Source organism: Perca flavescens, chromosome 16 (genome assembly GCF_004354835.1).
Source record: "Perca flavescens isolate YP-PL-M2 chromosome 16, PFLA_1.0, whole genome shotgun sequence".
Classification (NCBI taxonomy): domain Eukaryota; kingdom Metazoa; phylum Chordata; class Actinopteri; order Perciformes; family Percidae; genus Perca; species Perca flavescens.
Genome location: NC_041346.1, coordinates 21,984,411 through 22,002,736, shown reverse-complemented (window position 1 = coordinate 22,002,736; position 18,326 = coordinate 21,984,411). Strand labels below are relative to the sequence as shown.

At 38.1% G+C, this 18,326-nt stretch overlaps 3 protein-coding genes across 5 annotated transcripts; 2 read left to right on the top strand and 1 right to left on the bottom strand.

The window, feature by feature from the left end:
• Positions 1 to 333: 333 nt before the first annotated feature.
• On the bottom strand, positions 334 to 3,705 carry nxnl2 (nucleoredoxin like 2). Its single transcript, XM_028601980.1, has 2 exons — positions 3,051 to 3,705; positions 334 to 1,249 (listed from the first exon to the last, which is right to left on the bottom strand). Exons 1-2 carry the CDS (start codon positions 3,350 to 3,352, stop codon positions 1,081 to 1,083), a joined length of 471 nt encoding a protein of 156 aa, XP_028457781.1. The 5' UTR covers positions 3,353 to 3,705; the 3' UTR covers positions 334 to 1,080.
• Positions 3,706 to 6,536: 2,831 nt separating this feature from the next.
• On the top strand, positions 6,537 to 7,647 carry gng10 (guanine nucleotide binding protein (G protein), gamma 10). 2 transcript variants are annotated; one of them, XM_028602119.1, is made up of 3 exons: positions 6,537 to 6,708; positions 7,243 to 7,370; positions 7,470 to 7,647. In XM_028602119.1, exons 1-2 carry the CDS (start codon positions 6,628 to 6,630, stop codon positions 7,366 to 7,368), a joined length of 207 nt encoding a protein of 68 aa, XP_028457920.1. In that variant the 5' UTR covers positions 6,537 to 6,627; the 3' UTR covers positions 7,369 to 7,370; positions 7,470 to 7,647. The 2 variants fall into 2 exon arrangements, with proteins under 2 accessions (XP_028457920.1, XP_028457921.1); XM_028602120.1 differs by having other exon boundaries at positions 7,451 to 7,647.
• A 1,988-nt stretch (positions 7,648 to 9,635) lies between these two features.
• btc (betacellulin, epidermal growth factor family member) lies at positions 9,636 to 18,326 on the top strand. 2 transcript variants are annotated; one of them, XM_028602566.1, is made up of 5 exons: positions 9,636 to 10,249; positions 11,053 to 11,160; positions 13,151 to 13,268; positions 13,476 to 13,622; positions 14,622 to 18,326. In XM_028602566.1, the coding sequence occupies exons 1-5, from the start codon at positions 10,210 to 10,212 to the stop codon at positions 14,764 to 14,766; spliced, it is 558 nt and encodes a 185-aa protein (XP_028458367.1). In that variant the 5' UTR covers positions 9,636 to 10,209; the 3' UTR covers positions 14,767 to 18,326. The 2 variants fall into 2 exon arrangements, with proteins under 2 accessions (XP_028458367.1, XP_028458366.1); XM_028602565.1 differs by having other exon boundaries at positions 13,148 to 13,268.

The following is an 18,326-nucleotide window of genomic DNA, read 5'->3' as shown; positions in this document are numbered from 1 at the left end:
GCGTTACATGGTGCGACACAGTGTCCTTTGAAGACTTGCAGCATTTGATATTACAAAGCAGACAGGTACTGGAGAGATTGGCCTGTGCAGAGTCATCATCATGTCATCATGCCTGTTGGATGTTTTATAAGTGATAACAGCAGTGTCATCATGCACAAAGGGAAACAAGGCAATTAGGACCAAGGATGTGAATGTGCCTGCACGTTGGAAACAATGTCCTGTGGGCTTTCTGCATTTTAACGAGGCAACTGGGAATCATTTTGTTTGTACATAAAACATTGGACATATACCGAGACTCCAAACAAAAACATTAGATAAAACAGAGACCAATACATCTCAGAATATATATATTTTTAATAATAACCGTCTTAACAACCCATATAAAATTAAAATACAAAAATATAGAGGCAGTTCAATATAGAACTACAAGTCAAACCTTAAAAAGCATCGATATCTACCTAATCAAAGCAAGGTTTAACTGCATGTTTAATTAGTGCACAAGCTTATAAAAGAACATCAATGAATGCATTTCAAATAAACTCAGAAACTACAGTAGCTGGCTTGTATTATTCATACTTAATGCACAATTTCCTTAAAGCAGAGCATTTTTCACATATGAACCATAATGGACACGCCTGAGGTTTGTCTTAAATGCATAGGATGTTTAAAGCAGCATTTCTCAACCATTTTTGGCATGTGCACCCTTAAAACAAATGCATATCTAAATGTAAACCCCTCATCAAAGCATTACTTGTAAGCAATTCAACCAAAAGTTTGATTTTTTTCTTCTCAGATTATTTAATTGAAGGATTTTAGAGGTTTAAGAAGTAAAATATATTCAGTATTTGACAAGAAAAAAAAAAGCAAAACAATCTGAATAAATAAACATAATTTTGTGTAACAGAAATATAATTTTCTTTTTCATATCCCTTAACCATATTCTGACCCTTCATCCCCAAGTGGGAACCACTGAACTAAAATGAGCATAGAAATATTTTACTTTGGTTTTGTTCAGCTCTCTAATGTGGCTACAGTAGCCCTCGTGAAAAGATGGGCTGACGTGTTCTTCGACTTTGTTTCCTAACCCTTAAAGTTCTGGAAGACCTCTGCAGCTTCTAGCCAGGACCTGAAGCAGGCCAGGCCTCGGTCTCTGATCTGTTTCCTGCCCTTGTCTGTGATCATGTCGCCGTTCTCCTTCACAATCACCAGTTTAGGGACCGCTGTGATCTTGTAGCGCTGCTTCAACTCACTGAGAGAGAAAGGAGATGCAAAGAAAGGTTTTAATTACAACAACAACAACAACAACAACAACAACAACAACAAAAAAGACACCTGTAACAACTGTTGCTTTGGTTCTTCTACTTTGGGAAAAAAACATTATATGCTTAACAGTGGTGGAAGGTAATAAAGTATATTTACTCAGGTACGGGACATAAGTACAAATCAGAGATCCTTTACTAATATATTTCAATTATATATAATTTTTGAATGTCTGAAACTAACGATTATTTTCATTATCGATAAATTGGCTGATAATTCCTTGATGAATCTTTTTTTTTTTTTTTATAAAATGTCAGCAAATAGTGAAACATACCGGTTATAATAAATTTCATAATATAAAGTCCACAGTGAGGTTTTCAAATTCCTTGTTTTATTAGTCCAAAACCCAACACCCAACACTATCACATATGACAAAGACAAGCAGCAAATTCTCATATTTCACAAGTTGGAAACAGAAAATGCATGTTTGCATGTTTGCTTATGTAACAAAACAAATAATTGAACATCAAAAAAGTTAGAATTGACTTGTTGATCGACTAATCAACCAATCCTTACAGCTATACTGCTTCACATTTCTATTTTATGCACCTTTTGTACTTACATAATGTTAGCTACAAGATACCTAACAGTCATATTTCATCTGATAGTTTCAAAAGTTTTGATGCATTGTTATTGCATAGTTATTTAATTACACACAGCTGTATAGTTCGATATATAAGAAATTATTTCAAATTAGCTTCCTCTTGAACAGCTACAACATTGAAATACTGCATACACTATAAAATAAAGCTGAAATAATTAAATGAATCGATTCAATGGAATTAATCGTTTCACTAATTCTTCAAGCTAAAATGTCCAAATTCTATTTGTTTCAGCATCACAAATGTAAATGTTCTGATGGTTTTCTTACTCCTATATTATTGTAAACTGAATATTTTGGGGGGTTTAACGGTTTGTCGGCACAAAATGAGACATCAGAGGACATCGCCTTGGTCTGAGATTTACTAAATCAAGCGATTGATTTATTGAGAAGGTATAAGCAGCAGAGTAATCAATACAACAATATAAAGGTCAGTTGCAGCACTAGCATTGTTATTGGTTTAACAAGCAGTATATCTTATTTGAAACATACAAATTATCTTCGTCATGAGCAGCTACAACATTAAAATACTGCTCACACATCCATGCATCAGTAACGTTAATCCAAGAATATAACCGATCACTGACAGACCCATGTTGCCTTCATAATGAGTCATTTTGATATTATTATCTAGTCATATATCTCTACTTCTACGTAAGTAACAATTTAAATGCAGAAGTTTCATTGTGGTGTATCTAGGCCTGCTTTTGTGTAAAGGAATATTTGTATATAAAAAGGACAGGCATGTGAAAACAAAAGCAAATACAAAAGGCTAAATCTAACATGGGACCTGGATATTCAGAATCAAATAACAGAAATTTAATCAAAATAAACCATAAAATTAAAATTGAACGGATTTGACAGACTGTCTGTCCTACATTTAATCCTAATCCCTGAGAGGGTGACTCTTATAAGGAATTTACATAAGCTGGAGCACAAACTAATGAGCTAATGGATAACAGGGTTACATCCTAATAAGACAGGACAAATAAAGCCCAATCAAGTGCAGCCAAATAGTGCAATACATTGACATTAAAATGTTTGTTAAAGAGCTAGGGGAAACATTCATACACTTTATAAATCAAATAACTAAACATCCATTGACTTTTCTTTATATTTTGACACTTACTGCTTGTAATCATCCGTCCAGGGCAGAGCTAGCCAGTCTCCGTGCATATCATGATAATATTCAACCATGTCATCCATCGACTTGTCTGAGGAGACAAAAACTATTTCAAACTGAGCCGGAGGGTCGCTCTCTTCAACCAGTTCCGTGTAGAAATCACACAGGATGGGTGTGAAGTCTCGACATGGGGGACACCATCCTGCAGAAAAGTAGATCCCCACCACTTTATTCCTCAACGCCTCTTCAGGATCGACTAAATCCCCGTCTTTATTCAGGAGTGTCCTGCCGGTAAACACCTCTACCATGTCTGCTCAAGTCTCAAACAAACTTCAAAGTAAAAAATCCCGGAGGGTTGACAGCTCTTAGCTCATATTTCCTCGTTTCAACACCTCGACGTTGGTCAGAAGAGGTGTTGGTTCTCTGAAGGAGGTTCACCTACTTTCCTGTAATATTTACCTTTCGGCAAAAGCTACTTACAGCAAATCCTGTTAAGCACCGGGCACCGGCAGACCAATGAGGACCCAAGAAGAAGCAGCGAGTGTTGTAGTACATTATCCATGTGGGATTCAGGGACGGGCAGGTGCATTTAAACGCTGCTTGCATGCTAGTAATATCTTATTAAGCTGCAGCACGACGTCTTACAGCACTTTATGGCAAGCCCAGACGAGCGCATGCGCAGAGCCAACGAACGTTTCGCGACGCCCACTTCCCTACACGTGACCATTGTGACGCGTCTATGGGTGACGCCCGCCCATATACTGTCTATGCGCCCGCCCTAAAGTTTGCCTAAACCAGAGTGCAAACCACACTAGGGGAGCCAGGGGGAGCTTGTCTCATATGAGCTCCTTGAAAATATGATTTGTAAAATTATATGAGGGAGGGGGGAGGGGGTCTCTTAAATATTGACAATATGCTATTTTTGCCATGCATTTCTATTTTTCTGTGTCTTTATCATTATGGCTCATGCTTAAAAATAGGCTGTTATTGATGTAGCCTAGGATTTATGAATGAGTGAATCATCACTCTGCAGAGCACTATGCCGTGCTTTAGTTTGCCGTATTGTAGGGCCTATCATACTGCAATCATGCGCGGAGTTTGCGGGGGGGGCAGGGTGAGCACTGCCCCCCCGGTAGCTGAAACGGGTAATTGCATTGTTTCAAAAATGAGTGGAATAATTACTTCTGACATAACCAGATATTTTATAAATACTTTAAAAACACAAAACAACTAAATGGGGATAGGTAATACATCTGATTTCATATACTGCTTTAGTAAAAATATTTTTTCAGGGCTCTGCCTCTCACCTGAGACCATTGTCGACGCATATGCAGGACGCAAAAAACAATAATTTGTTGCACCGTGCCAACGTTACAATAAAGGTTGCCTAAATGCCATGTATATAAATTTGCTGTCAGCTTACTAATTGAATGCGCGTTTTGTGTAGATTTGGACTTTGATACGTTTTATTCCATTTTGTTTAAACGGCGAAGTTCACCTCGTTCACCTGTTTGGAGCTGACTGGTGAATGTGACGCGCGTATAGGCCTTGCTGGATACACCGTGACTCTGTTTGTGAATCTACTAATCGCTGTGGATGACTTGTTTTCATGTCATTGGATTACGGCAAAATACTGATCTTTTTTCTTAACGTGTCTTAACGTTTTATGGTGCGATTGCGCTTGGTTTCTGCGTTTGGAGAGGCATCTCAACAGACTGGAGGTCCAACACTGATTGTTCACTGTTAACCTACATGTTAGTTGAATGTAAGTGTCGGGGCATTCTGCCACCGTCTGTCTATTGTGCTCCAACACAGCCGTGCCCACGGGCGTCAGTTTGGTTTGAAATGTGCTGGGGACAGAGACGCATTCGGAGGTACATTTCCAGAAGTGCTGGGTACAATGACGCATACGTTTTTTTCTCTTTCACGCAGGTCAGGTTTAATGTACGTAAACAATGACCAATGATTACCAAATTTCTCTCTAATATTGCCCCTCATAACCACGGAAAACTGTCAAAAAATAGAACCGAAAGTCCAGTTATTATGGACGTTATCTGACATTTAGCGTTTCTGCTTCACATTTTCAGCAGGGCAGCGGAGCAGCTGTTGGTTGACTCCCAACGGTTCTCATGGGCTTTATAAGTCCTAACATGAAAAAGCTTAACGTGGTTTAATATACCTAAACAACGATCAATCATCACCACATTTCTGGTTAGATTTTTTGACAGTTTTCAGTGGTTATGAGGAGCAATATGAGAGAAATTTGGTAATCATTGTTTAGGTACAAGCTTTTTCCTCGCTTTTTCCTCGCCATAGCCTGTCAAGTTCTTTTGACAGGCATAATTGTTCATTTCAAGATATGGCCATGATAAATTTGGTGAAAGTTGTTGAGGTACATTAAACCACGTTAAGCTTTTTCACGTTAAGCAGAACAGGCAGCGTTGTGAACAGAGAAGCGTACAGCCTGCACAGCAGCAGAGCGGCTGTGTCTGTGCCTGCCCTGTGGGGACTGAGATTGTTGTGGATTTCTTGCATCTGTCGCTCAAGAATTATATGCGTTATGGACTTCTTTTTTTAACTAAATTGAGCTCGAGGTTTTAAATTGTTACAATGTAAATTCAAATCTGCTTAAAAAAATAAACCTATGTTTATTTAGCATGTTTGTTTTGTCCATATGTGATCGTGCTGTGTTCCCCAGGTCTCAGTTGCTACAATGAGTTTTCTTTTTTTTTTTTTTTTTTTTGCCCCCCCTGGCTCGAATGTCAAACTCCACCTATGACTGCAATTTTTTATTTTGATACCTGTGAGGAGGTTTGATGTGGTCATTAACTGATTTTTAGCTTATAAATCAGATTTGCGGACAAAACTATTTACTTAAGAACACCTGCTGTCACCACTTTTCAGTGAAGTCTGTCACCTTTTCATTTTTTTTACTTTTTGTTTGAAATATTTTCCTATTTATTTTTTACATTTTATATAATGTCAATTGTATTGTTATATGCATAATCTATGTTATACGAACTGAGATGTAAATTGAATTCTAAATAAAGAAAAAAAATCAGATGTGCTCACATAAAGCAAGTAGGCCTATGTGCTTGCAGCTATGAGTGTTTCTTTGCAACAAGAGTCACAGTCAATCCTCTTAAGTTATTTTTATTTACTAAAATGATTTATAATTTTTAATAAAGCCCATCTTCTTTTTCCACCTCCTTTTTATTCTAACCCTCCACTTCCTCCTCTTCTCCATTTATTTCACACTTGATTTCCTCCCCATTCCTCCATTCCCCAAATCTTCTTCTACTCCATCGCAATACTCTTGTTTCTCCTTCCTCCTGCCATTCTCCTTCATCTTCCCCCCCATCTTACTACTCCTCCCACTTCCTCCTCATGAAGTTTCCTAAATTGCCATCTCTGCTTGTTTCTTCAGTCAAGTGGACAGGGGTCTTTGGAAAGAAACCCGGACACTCTTTCTCCTGGAGCATTTTGCTGCCCATTACTGCAGTCAGCTCCTCTGTTGAAAGCTGAAGGGGACTTTTTTTTTTTCACAAGGAATTCTTCTTTCCTCAAAACAATTTCCACCAACATGACCTCTAATTCCAATTTATCTAACATGCGACGGCTCGTAGAACAACTGAAGCTCGAGGCCAGTGTGGAGAGAATCAAGGTAAAGACAGAATAAGATTATAAATGTAAAGCGTTTAGGGTTCGGTGAGTTTCTGGATTTGTTTAACTTTGTTATACGCACAAGCCTACTGTATTAGATTCAACACAATACAGTATAATTTTCTGCTTTTATTTTACACACTATTTTCATTTATTAGCCCCCTACTTGTCTTGTTACAGCACACTCATTCAATGTCTCCTATTACATTGTTCTACTCTTATTCCACACACTGTGCACATTAACCCAGGCTGTATCAATTAAACATTTCAAAATACTCTAAAACTAAAACACATAAATGTGTCTGTGAGCCCATTCCATACACTTTGACACATTAAAATGTGACATATAGATTAAAGGTATTTGTAGAATACAACAAAAATCATTTACGAGAAGTTTAAAGCATTAGTACATGATTCATTAACCATTAATACATCCATTAATGAATGCTTATGAACCCTTTGTATATATATATATATATAGGCTACTTAGAAAGTGACACCATATAAATACATATGTCTGTGTTTGTGTTCCCAGGTGTCCCAGGCGGCTGCAGAGCTCCAGCAGTACTGTCTGCAGAACGCGGGCAAAGACGCCCTGCTAGTCGGAGTCCCCACAGGCAGTAACCCCTTCAGAGAACCACGCTCCTGTGCTGTAGTGTAAAGGTCAGCATCCACAAAGTTTACATCTTTTATTTGTAATGCCTATTATTAATATAGCACAATTTCAAATGAGGAATATAAAGATGTGCACTTTTTTTGCAGAGGAGGAAGAAGTCGACACAACTGTGGCAACTCACTTGCAGAAGGAAATATTTCATTTTTATTTACATGAAAAGAAAAATCTAAATTACAATATCTTTTTTAAAGAAATGTTTTATTACATTGATGTATAGCCATTGAGATTTGCTTTGAACTCATTAAAGGGCATTACAGAAACCTGCTTCCTCTTAGTCTTTACTTAAATAACTTTTGAAAGCTAATGCTAGATAAGTGTGATCTTGGACAGTGGCAGAGTCTAAGACTAATATGGATTATACGAAGCGGATGTTTATAGCAGGGCTCTAAATTACGCCTTGGAATCTCTCTGTGTCCGGGCTTCCTGATGTTCAGTCTAAGTTAGAAGCACAGCCAGCGAGAGGAAACTGGGTCTTCCTGTTCAAAACGGCAAAGACACTCCACAGTGAATCACACTTCACTCTGCTTGTGAGCTTTTAAAGATTTTGGACCTTATTTACAAGCTCAAGGCTCTATATTAGATTAGAAATTAAGCATGACTCACCAGAGTGTGGGAATTGGATATTATGAATCATGTTTTATTTATGGATGTTTAGTCATGTGTCTGTTTATTTATTTGCATTCTGTATTAAATTTAAGTTATATATTTGAAGATGTCGACAATCGCCCCAGAAACAGTCAGCCTAAAAGAGGTCTAGCCAGTCATGAGATGGCTCTATAGCCTACTTCCTTTTCCTGTCAACACTGTTCTCGGACAAGCCTCAATCGTTTTCCCATTTTGAAGCCTCCTTTCCTAACAACCTTAGTTCAAATGTGCAGTATACCACACTGAGGGGATCAGACATTTCTCATTTTTGAAACTTCTTGAGAATGAGCAGAATGGGATTCAGAAAATTAACATTATGTGAAAATGAGAAACTCTCTCTATATAGGGCAGAAACCAAAGCGTAAATATTAAATTGATTCACTTGACAACATGAAATTTGTAACCGGAAAACAGAAACATATGAAACCAGAAATACCAATTGCATGCTGAGGTTTGACAGAAAAGGCCTTCCATTACTCTGGCTGCAGTATATTTTGTTCTGTTTTACATCACAGGAAGGTGTTTGATTGAGTTTTAAAATATAACTTTATGTTTAGTGTTCGACACAGCCAAATTGTTGCAGCAGCTATGCATTTATAAGTTGTTAGTGTTAGTAATTTGCTAGAAATTAATTTGAGATGGGGCAGGCACCACTATGACAAACACAAAACAACTCCAAAATAAATCACATTAAAGTATTTTGCAAAAGTTCAATCCAATCAACTTTCACACATTTTAAGAATGAAAACACTGCAACAACAGCTAGCTTCAATTCAATATCAATTAAATTTTATTTTATTTATAGTATCAAATCATAACAAAAGTTATCTCAAGACACTTTACAGATAGAGTAGGTCTAGACCACACTCTATAATTTACAAAGACCCAACAATTCCAGTAATGACATCACCAAACTGGCCATACACAGGTATGGTAAAAATCAAGTATTATATGTTTTAGGTGTCACAGGACATGATGAAAATGTTTATTTAATAATAAAAGGCAAGTGTCAACTTATGCCATCTGCTGGTCATTTCTAGAGAATAAAAATATCAAAACAGAACATCCAGTGGTGGAAGAAGTATTCCGATACTTCAGTAACAGTAGCAATACTACAATGTAGTACTGCATGTGTAACTGCATGACAAGTTTGAGTCCTGCATTGATAATGTTACTTAAGTAAAAGTAAAAAATATTACCAGCAAAATGTACTTAAAGTTTTAAAAGTTAAAGTGCTTAATTGAGAAAAAAGCACCAGTGTGAGTGTTAAACTATTATATATTATATTATGAGATCTTTATCACTAATGCATTAATGTGTAAGCAGCACACTGTAGTACTTGGCCGAGTTGGAACTAAGTTATTCTACAGCTGTCAGAAAAAATGCAGTAAAGTAGAAAGTGCAATACTTCCTTCTGAAATGTAGCATGAAAGAAGCATGAAATGAAAATACTAAGTAAAAGTATAAGCTATATGAACTTTCACGTTAAACTTTCTTCCAGTTGATTCATACCCTGCAGGAATCAGTCTAAACCAACAAGAAGTCCAGATGTTGCAACACTGTGTTTCAGTGTCTGATTTTAGACCAGTCAACCTGCCAAACTCAGATCATATATTTGCATGTTTCTCCAAAAGACAACACAATGGGAACTACAAATGAAGTGCTTTGCTGTTGAACTGGCTGCTGTTTATTGTCAATGAGTTTTTCCGCCTGTCACTTCATTCTTAAGAAAAGGAAAGTAAAGCCAGGTATGAAGGTGCAATTGTTCTTTGAAGAGGAAATAACCTGAATAGCTTGAATGGAGTCATATTCTCCTTTAAAGGTGTGGGCGGGGAGTAGAGAGTTGGGTTTCAGTGCCACCCCTTTTTTTCTATTCTCACACACACTGTAGTGCCTTCCAGTCACAGTCCAGAGAGACACTTTGGGCTGTGTGTGTGTGTGTGTGTGTGTATGTGTGTATGTGCTTTGGTCATAGACTCAAGCTTTCCCTGGATGACTATGAAGCGAACTGCCATCAATGAAGGACCACAAAACGACACACCACTGGGAAACTTCCACAGCTTGTCCACACCTTTTACCAAGGTCATTAACCTCTGAGAAAGACGTGATCCACTTTCATCTCTATTGGCCAATGATACTGAACTTCCATGTATCAGATGAGCGCTTTTATCAAGTGAGAAGATGGCCAAGGTGTACAGACTCTATGTAGGGATAGTAACAGGTAAGATTTGTTTTATCCTGTTCACCTTCCCTACTTATTAACTGTAAACAAAAGACTGGTTTTAATATAATCTCAGACATCTGTCATTAGAGTGATGTTTACATATTATTTTTAAAGTGTTACTAGTGATCATTTTCTTCTCAAGGTACTTAGATAGAGTTAAAATTTCATTGTATGAGTTACTATAATTATATTTGTTTTGGTTGTTGGCGTACCTTTTCATCATCCATGTGCCTTCAAAGTAATGCAGGTTTGATGACAGTGCTCTTCCTACTGAGCTATTTTTGTACAGTAGACGTCAGTGTTGGTTAATGATTAAATGAATACACCAACAATATATTCCCTGTGATTAGTAGCCCTAGCCATTGTCACAACAGGATTTCCTAATGTAGAATTAAATATAAATGTATAGATTTACACAGTCTGGTAAACTTTATGTCTGCTCTAAGAGTTAATATGTATTTGTTTAGATCAGTAAAAAAAATTGTGTGTGTGTGTGTGTGTGTGTGTGTGTGTGTGTGTGTGTGTGTGTGTGTGTGAGAGAGAGAGAGAGAGAGAGAGAGACACAGAGGTGGGCGTAAACGAGAGAAATCTCCTACCATATAAGGCAGGCTGACATCAGAGCTATTCTTTAATAACTTTTTTAAAATGATGTTAATGTTTTTTTCCTTTATGTGGAATGTGGTCACAAATTGGTTAACATGTTTGCACAGTTGTGCACATGCATACTTTATGCATCTGTTTGTTGTGAGTGTGTACGTGCATGTGTGTGATCGGCGGTTTATTTGTGTTTCTGGCTGCAGCTCTGGCCTTATGCAAATACTCCCTGGCAGAATGGAATACCACAGAAGAGACTGCCAATCGAACTGTGTCTGATTGTCATCACCATGGCAACAGAGACAATTGCACAGGTAGATATGGACAAGAGGTGAGGGGGGCAGGGCCCTTCACGATGTCATAAATGGTTGCTGTGAAGTTTTAATTAAGGTGGAGATTTCAATGGAAGTATGAGCTAAGCACAGATGTAGATATAAACATGCACCTACTGTATAGAAACACTAAACAGGAAAACACAAGGCAGTTAATTGTGGAGGAGACATATTCCAGGCTGTCCAGAGAGCACAGGAGTAGTTAAAACAGTTGTTAGCACTTCTCTGTGTCTTTGAAAAAGGCATAAACTATTGGGTAAACTAGCTCTGCTGAGTATTTGTTCAAGTCAGTTGAGTATTTCGTTCAATACATTACATCAAATGTACAAATTAAATTCCTTAAAAAGTATTTTAGTCTTTGTTTGATGTAACTGCGTCGAATGAGAAAAAAACAATATGTTTCTACTACAACAAGTGAGTTAAGAGCTTCATCCAAATTAACTTTAAAAAAATTGTTTAACATTTACCCATGTCTGTAGGCTAAATCTGAAGCTAATAGCAAAAATGCTTAGCAATAAGACTGGAAACATCACTCAACTTCCTCTAAAGCCACAACTTGTCATTTTGTACAGATTGATGAGATATAACATGTCAATTAGCTAGCTTTCATAGCCTACTAGTAGACATTTTCATTCATTTTCAGGTGAGCCGTTTCCCTAGTCAAGTTAAGCTAACTCAACCCACTCCAAAACCACATGTCATTTTTACACAATGATCTTTGTATAGATTAAACAAATGACAACATGTAACATTAATTAGTTAGCTTATGTGCTGGTGGACATTTTTACTCCTTTTCCAGGCTTGCCATTAAACTAAGCTAACCAAGTTCTGCTGGCATTAGATTCATATTCAGCAGGCAGACATTAGAGTGGCATCAATCATCTCATAAGCTAACACCTGTCAAGAATGCAAATAAACATATTAACTAACTATTCCTTTGAACTTTGTAACTGAATAATTTCCTTTCAACAGGTATGACAGCAAGCTGCACAGTATTCTTGTACAAGCTCATTTCAAAGATAATGAGCCGTAAAGATAGCGGCAGCCTGTGGTATAAAGCATTTGTAACCGGGGAGCAGACGTTTAGCATTATGGCCACTAGCAGCTGTTTTAGGGTGTGTTTTGTGGAGCAAGAGAGAGAAGAGCGCGAAGAGATAGATGGGGAGAATGGGAATTGTAGTGTGTAACTTTATCCCACCTTAGCATGTGTATCATTTAGTAAGGATTGTAATAATTGAAACGTGGTTAACGAGACCTTGATGACACTAGGCTTTTCCTGGCAATGATTAATCAGGCCTCCTCTCTGGATCATGTTGCAAACAGTCTATTTATATGATCAAGCTACCATGCCAGAAGTGAGGGTGTAAGTCAAAGAAGCAAGCTGACAGAACGTGACACAGTTACAGAAATAGTTCAACATTTTAAATAAGCTTTTTGGCTTTCTTTACAAGAAAAAGATTGATGCCACCCTAAATGTCTGTTTCCTCAACATGAAGCCTAAGCCAGCGGTTGGTTAGTTTAGCTTATTTTAACAGGGGAAACCGCTGGAAAGAAATAAAAATGTCTATAGCACCTAAGCTCGCTAATTGACATGTTATCTTATTTGTTTGGTTGTTTTGGTTTTGGAGTGAGTTGAGTGATGATGAAGACTGGAAACTGGAGAAAACAATTAGCTAGCTTTAGAAGTGCTAGCCAGTAGATTTAGTTACATTCAGACACAGCCAGGCTAGCGGTTTCGTGTTTCCTCTTTATGCTAAGCTAAGCGGGCCGCTGGCTATAGCCTTGTATTGACAGACATCATAGTGGTATTGATCTTCTTATCTAACTCTCAGCAAAAAAGGGAAAAGGCCCAAAATATCTATTACTTTGAAGACAATATTAGAAATTCATACCTTTCACTGTTCATACGTTTGCAAACTTTAACAGATGATGAAAACTATTTTTAAATGTTGCCATTTAATTTCTCCAGCAGACACAATAGATACAGGGCAGTGGGCTGGCCACTTCTCAAAATGTCCAGAGAAACTTACAAACTACTGTATCCATGGGGAGTGTCGTTACATTGAAGAGCAGAATGCACCGTCCTGCAGGTGAGAGACGTCTACTGTAAAAAGATGGAGATAATGGTGAACAAGAAAGCATTACTGTAAAAAGGAATACGAATAAGACATTCCAGCCTCCATAATTCAAAGTTAGGAGCTTGACAGAGGAAAACGTCAAGGATGAAGGAGGCAGTAGAGTTGTTTCATTGTCTGTTACATAAAGGAAATGAAAACAATTTTTTTTCTTTGTCTCAGGTGTCAGCATGGTTACATTGGCGGCAGGTGTGAATATCTGGACCTAGACTGGCGGATAGGAGAGAAACGACAAATCATAATTGCCTGCATCATAGCGGGGCTCGTTTTTCTCATTCTTGTCATTGTATTTATCTGCATTTGTTCACAGTAAGCTTTTGTGCTTGTGGGACAGAAAAAATGTGACTTACCAATGTATAAAAAGTACATAAAAGAAAAGTTCAACATTTGGGGAAATACACGTATTCGCACTCTCATGCCTGTGAAAGATGTAGTTGGAGCCAGGAGACAGTTATCTTAGCTTAGCATAAAGAGAAACGGGGGAAAACACCTAGCCCTGTCCAAAGTTAATAAAATCCACCTACTAGCACCTCCGAAACTAACCAGTTAACATGTTATATCTCGATCTCATTCTGTACAAAGACTGAAGCATAAAATTCAAAATATTTAATTTGTGAATAATTCATTTCAACATTTTCAGTGAAACACTATCCTGAAATTTACTTAAACATAAAAACACGAGACTCTCCTTTGTTTTTGTTCCCTTTGTTTCTGAGTAATCCGGTTTTGTCTCTCATGGCATGGCGAAAGGGTCTAATACTACATTACCCTTAAGCGTCAGCCAGTGTTGCCATGGAGAAGAGGCCAGTCAGACTCAGACACACGAATCAGCACGGTAGCAAATTCAAAATTTTGAATTTGTGAACAAGACATTGTCTCATAGTTGTCAAATTCATAAAAAATGACCCAGAATACAAAAGCAAATGGATATAAACTGCAGATTGTACAGCATAATATTTGTCTTTCACCATTTGTTAGCAGTGCTTCTGTGTTTTTGTATGTATTAAACAAACAAAAAGATATAATGTGTTAATTAGTGAGCTTTAGAGGTGTTGGTAGGTGGATTTTCTGACCTTTAGATAGAGCCAGGTTAGCTATTGCCCCGTGCTTTCAGTCTTTATGCTCACTTCAGCTAACCGGCTGCTGGCTCTAGCTTCACATTTAGTTAACAGATATAAGAGTGGTGTTAATCTTCATGTATTTCCCAGTGTTGACATGCTCATTTAAAATGGAAGCATGATTTTTGAACTGGTTTTTCTATTACTGCTGCATATGCATGATGTGATAACATATTTACATCTCTGTCAGTCGTAGGTGCAGATTGTGTTGGCGGAGGGGAAGACGGAGGGAAGAACCAAGGGACGGGACAGAGAAGCTGAGCATGATTGATACCAGCACGGCACACACAACCTCAATGGTAGACTCAACAGAGCCACTACACACCACTGTATGAGAAGTGTGTGCGACCACAAGTCTGGGAATTGTTTAGATATGAGGGATTGTTGTCCTTCATGTGACAGCTGCTGCCTTTTGTCTAACAGTGACAGTAGGGTGCCATAGGAGGTCCCTCTGTGCCGGACAGGCCTGAGGCCTGCTCAAAGGAGGAGGGACATTTCTGGATAAAAACTGTGATAGATCAAGCAGGAGAACAGTAGTTTGCACCCTCTTCTGAAAGGGCAGCCTTGTCTGAAACTTTGATGAAGCTTCAGAAGATAGAAGAAGAGGAACACAAGTTAGAAAGAAGTGATCAGCTGATTGTGTGTTGGCAAGGACACTTTTTTTCCAATGCTGTGGAGTAACAGACACTTAGCACGGCTGAGTGCACAGCACTAAATCAGTTGTTGCTATGTTGGAAAAAGCTTTGACACCAGCTGGCAGCAGCTGATAACAGTTGATCAGGGTATTGTACAACACAGGAAACACAGAAAAATGAGAGGAAAGGGACTGTGTAAAGATGCACTCCATTGTCTCGTACTGTGAATAACTCATTAAATGTAAAGAAATATGCAATTATTATAAGTACGAGGAGCTACACAATACTGTTCCAGTATGCTGTATCTTTGTTTAATGTTGTTTCTACTTTGTATGCTAGTAAACTATTGAGCTACATCACAAAATCAACAGTTATTATCATTTATTCATCTTTTGACATGTCTCTGTGTAAACTAACACACAGAATAATGTTACTTATCAACATTAGCAATGCAAGAAGAGCCTTCCATATACTAAAATGCTGCAGTTCTGGACTCCCAGGTTGGAGGAGGACAAGGAGAACTTGTGGTGGAGGCTTTTTTGAACTGTATATTTGGAGCCGAGCAGCCTCCGAGCTACAGAGGCAGAACAGCCAAGCCTGTGTGTGGAGGCTACACTCAGGTGAAAGTGCTCCACTGTACTAGTCAGTTTCCACTGGCAGCCTTTCACTGTTTTTTTTTTAAACGTGTATCTGTACGTGTATTACCTCTGCATCTAAATGTAGAATGAAGAGAATTAGGGCAGAGTCAGTGAAGTCTGCGCCTACTGTCTATATGCCAACTATTAATAAATATGCCTACTGTATATTTGCTGTCCATTTAAATTATTTCAATACAAAAGAGTGTTTTAATAGAAGAGTTAAGTGGTGATTTCTAAGAAATTACTCAACGTGCCCTCAGTCTGTAGACTGTTTTGATCTCATCACCGACCGATAAGCTCAAGTTCACAAGACCACTGCTGACTTGTACAAACCTCTACTGTTACCCTTGTTCCAGTTTCAATTTTAAACTTTTAATCAAATAGATGCAATATTTACACTATTACTTGCACTATTGTGCAAGACATGCTCAGATTAAGTTACAATTATATTCCCCGTCATGTGATTATACTTTGGGTACAGTTTTATTTTGTTGTTGTGTTGCTAGGTGCTTTGTTACAAGCTGGAGTCAGCAGTGTAGTGTGCAGGATTCCAGTGTAAGGGTGTGAACATAATACAGTATCATCCTGTGTGTCATAATGTGATTTAAAGGGATACTTTGCTGACTTAAATCCAGCTCTGTATCATATTTGTGTGGCAGTGTTTATGTCACAGGAGGGAAGCCAAACACCATTCATCTAAATACACTGCCCACACTGCCATGCCAGAGCAGGATTTAAATCAGCAAACTATCTCTTTAATCCTGTTGGCACAAGATAATTACCTTGTATCTGACTTTGTCCTTGGATCTAACACTTGTTTCAAATTCTTTAAAAAGAAGTTAATATCAATGATGTTTCTGTCTGTCACATCCAATATATGATATGATTTAAAGGTATGAGATCGATAGCATCACAATGAAAAGTGGGCAACTAGGGGACAGCTGTGGACATTCACAGTATGTAAGGAAGATACAGTAATTTAAAGGAATAGTTTGACATTTTGGGAGCTATGCTTAGTCTCTGTCTTGCTGAATGCCAATGAGAAGATCAACATCACTCTCGCTACTGATTTGCTGGCTATAGCTTCATATTTACCGCACAGACATGAAAGTGGTATTAATCTTCTCATCTAACATTCACCAAAAACAAAGAGAATACATTTATTTCCCAGAAGGTCGAACTTCACTGTCAAGGGGTATATACCTGCTAGCTGTTGGTTTATTTTTCAAGGTTTCAGTGTTGGGTTAAGAATGATTTTTAATCCCTTTCGAAAATCTCTTTGAGAATAGTTTCGCGCACAGTCTGCTCGAATTGAATCCTATAAAAAACAGACTTGGCTACATGTGTTTTGCAATGTGTCAACCTTCATTGATTTTAAAGAGGCAGAGACCTGACGTGTGCTTGGCTTCTGTTCGTGAATTGCTTTGTTTCAAAATGCCTGCAAGACTGAGCTCCTATCAAAATATATACAAGTGCAACAATGAGGATAAGTATGAGGGGAATTGATTAACATGCACTGAAACCACTAAAAACACTGCCACAAAGTGATACAACATTTTTCACAACTGCTAACACCAGCCTGCAGTTTTGCACTCTGCTCTGTTTACAATGGAAGTGTCCTGTCCTGTGTGCCAGGCTTTCTTCAAAAGAATGGCAGCTGAGGAATGCTGCAGTTTCCATATAAAGGGTGTGTCTGCAAGCTGATAAGAAAGACAGATACTGGCCAAACTGTAGTAGATGTTTGATTTGGTGTGGAGACGCAGTAGAAATCTCTTTCATAAATTCGTAGTGTGATCTTGAAAGTCCTTAAACGACCCCAGGAGACAAGTAGTAGACATTAGACCTTGGATGAAGTGTTGATGTGATGTGACTGGTTCATTCAATACAGTTTTCACACTGAGAGCTTGGAGCTCCATCTGTTCTCCTCTGGTATGTGTGCAAACTGGCTCCAACAGCTGTGCTATGTCTACCAAACAGTTTGATTAGAAGACACTGCACCACACAGGGTTTGCCCAGGCTGTGTTATATCTATCTAAAATCTATAGTCAGATTCAATAACTTAAGAATAGACTCACTTAATTTTATTGAGTTACTATGGGAGACAGTTTTGGGGGGAGAAAATAGACGAGGATTTTCAACGATGTCTCCCCTATCTGTGACATATGTCATCAGGCTCCTGCAAACCTTATATACATATGCTCTGGCTCCCCTGTTCATCCATCCTCTGTCTGAACTACTGGGCCGAAGCTTGACCCTAACTTTTTCGGTGCTCTTTTTGGGGTGTCAGCCTCTTAACCCTCTTTCTCTTTATCACAATGGAAAGAGGCAAAAGAGAAGTGAAGTAGCCTTCACTACTTTACTGGCTAGGAGACTGATCCTGACAAGGTGAAAATCTTCTGCACCCTCGTCTCATACACATTGGATTTGAGAAGTGCTTCCCAAAGATGGAGAAAATAAGACTATCCAAGGAAGGTCCAATGCATTTGTCAACCTAATTTATTTTGGAGGGGTAGGGTGTAGCAAGGGGAGTTTTTTGTGTTTTTATTTTGTTTCATGTGGGTTTGGGTTTTGTTTGTGCATTAATGTGCTGTGAAACATCCTCATTATGTGTGTGTGTGTGTG

Excerpts from the sequence above, each read along its gene's own strand:
- nxnl2 (XM_028601980.1), bottom strand. The coding sequence starts at position 3,352 with ATGGTAGAGGTGTTTACCGGCAGGACACTCCTGAATAAAGACGGGGAT. Across the intron at positions 1,250-3,050 it reads TGGACGGATGATTACAAGCA|TGAGTTGAAGCAGCGCTACA; the intron begins GTAAGTGTCAAA and ends TTTCTCTCTCAG.
- gng10 (XM_028602119.1), top strand. The coding sequence starts at position 6,628 with ATGACCTCTAATTCCAATTTATCTAACATGCGACGGCTCGTAGAACAA. Across the intron at positions 6,709-7,242 it reads CCAGTGTGGAGAGAATCAAG|GTGTCCCAGGCGGCTGCAGA; the intron begins GTAAAGACAGAA and ends TTGTGTTCCCAG.
- btc (XM_028602565.1), top strand. The coding sequence starts at position 10,210 with ATGGCCAAGGTGTACAGACTCTATGTAGGGATAGTAACAG. Across the intron at positions 11,161-13,147 it reads CAACAGAGACAATTGCACAG|CAGACACAATAGATACAGGG; the intron begins GTAGATATGGAC and ends TAATTTCTCCAG. Across the intron at positions 13,269-13,475 it reads CAGAATGCACCGTCCTGCAG|GTGTCAGCATGGTTACATTG; the intron begins GTGAGAGACGTC and ends TCTTTGTCTCAG.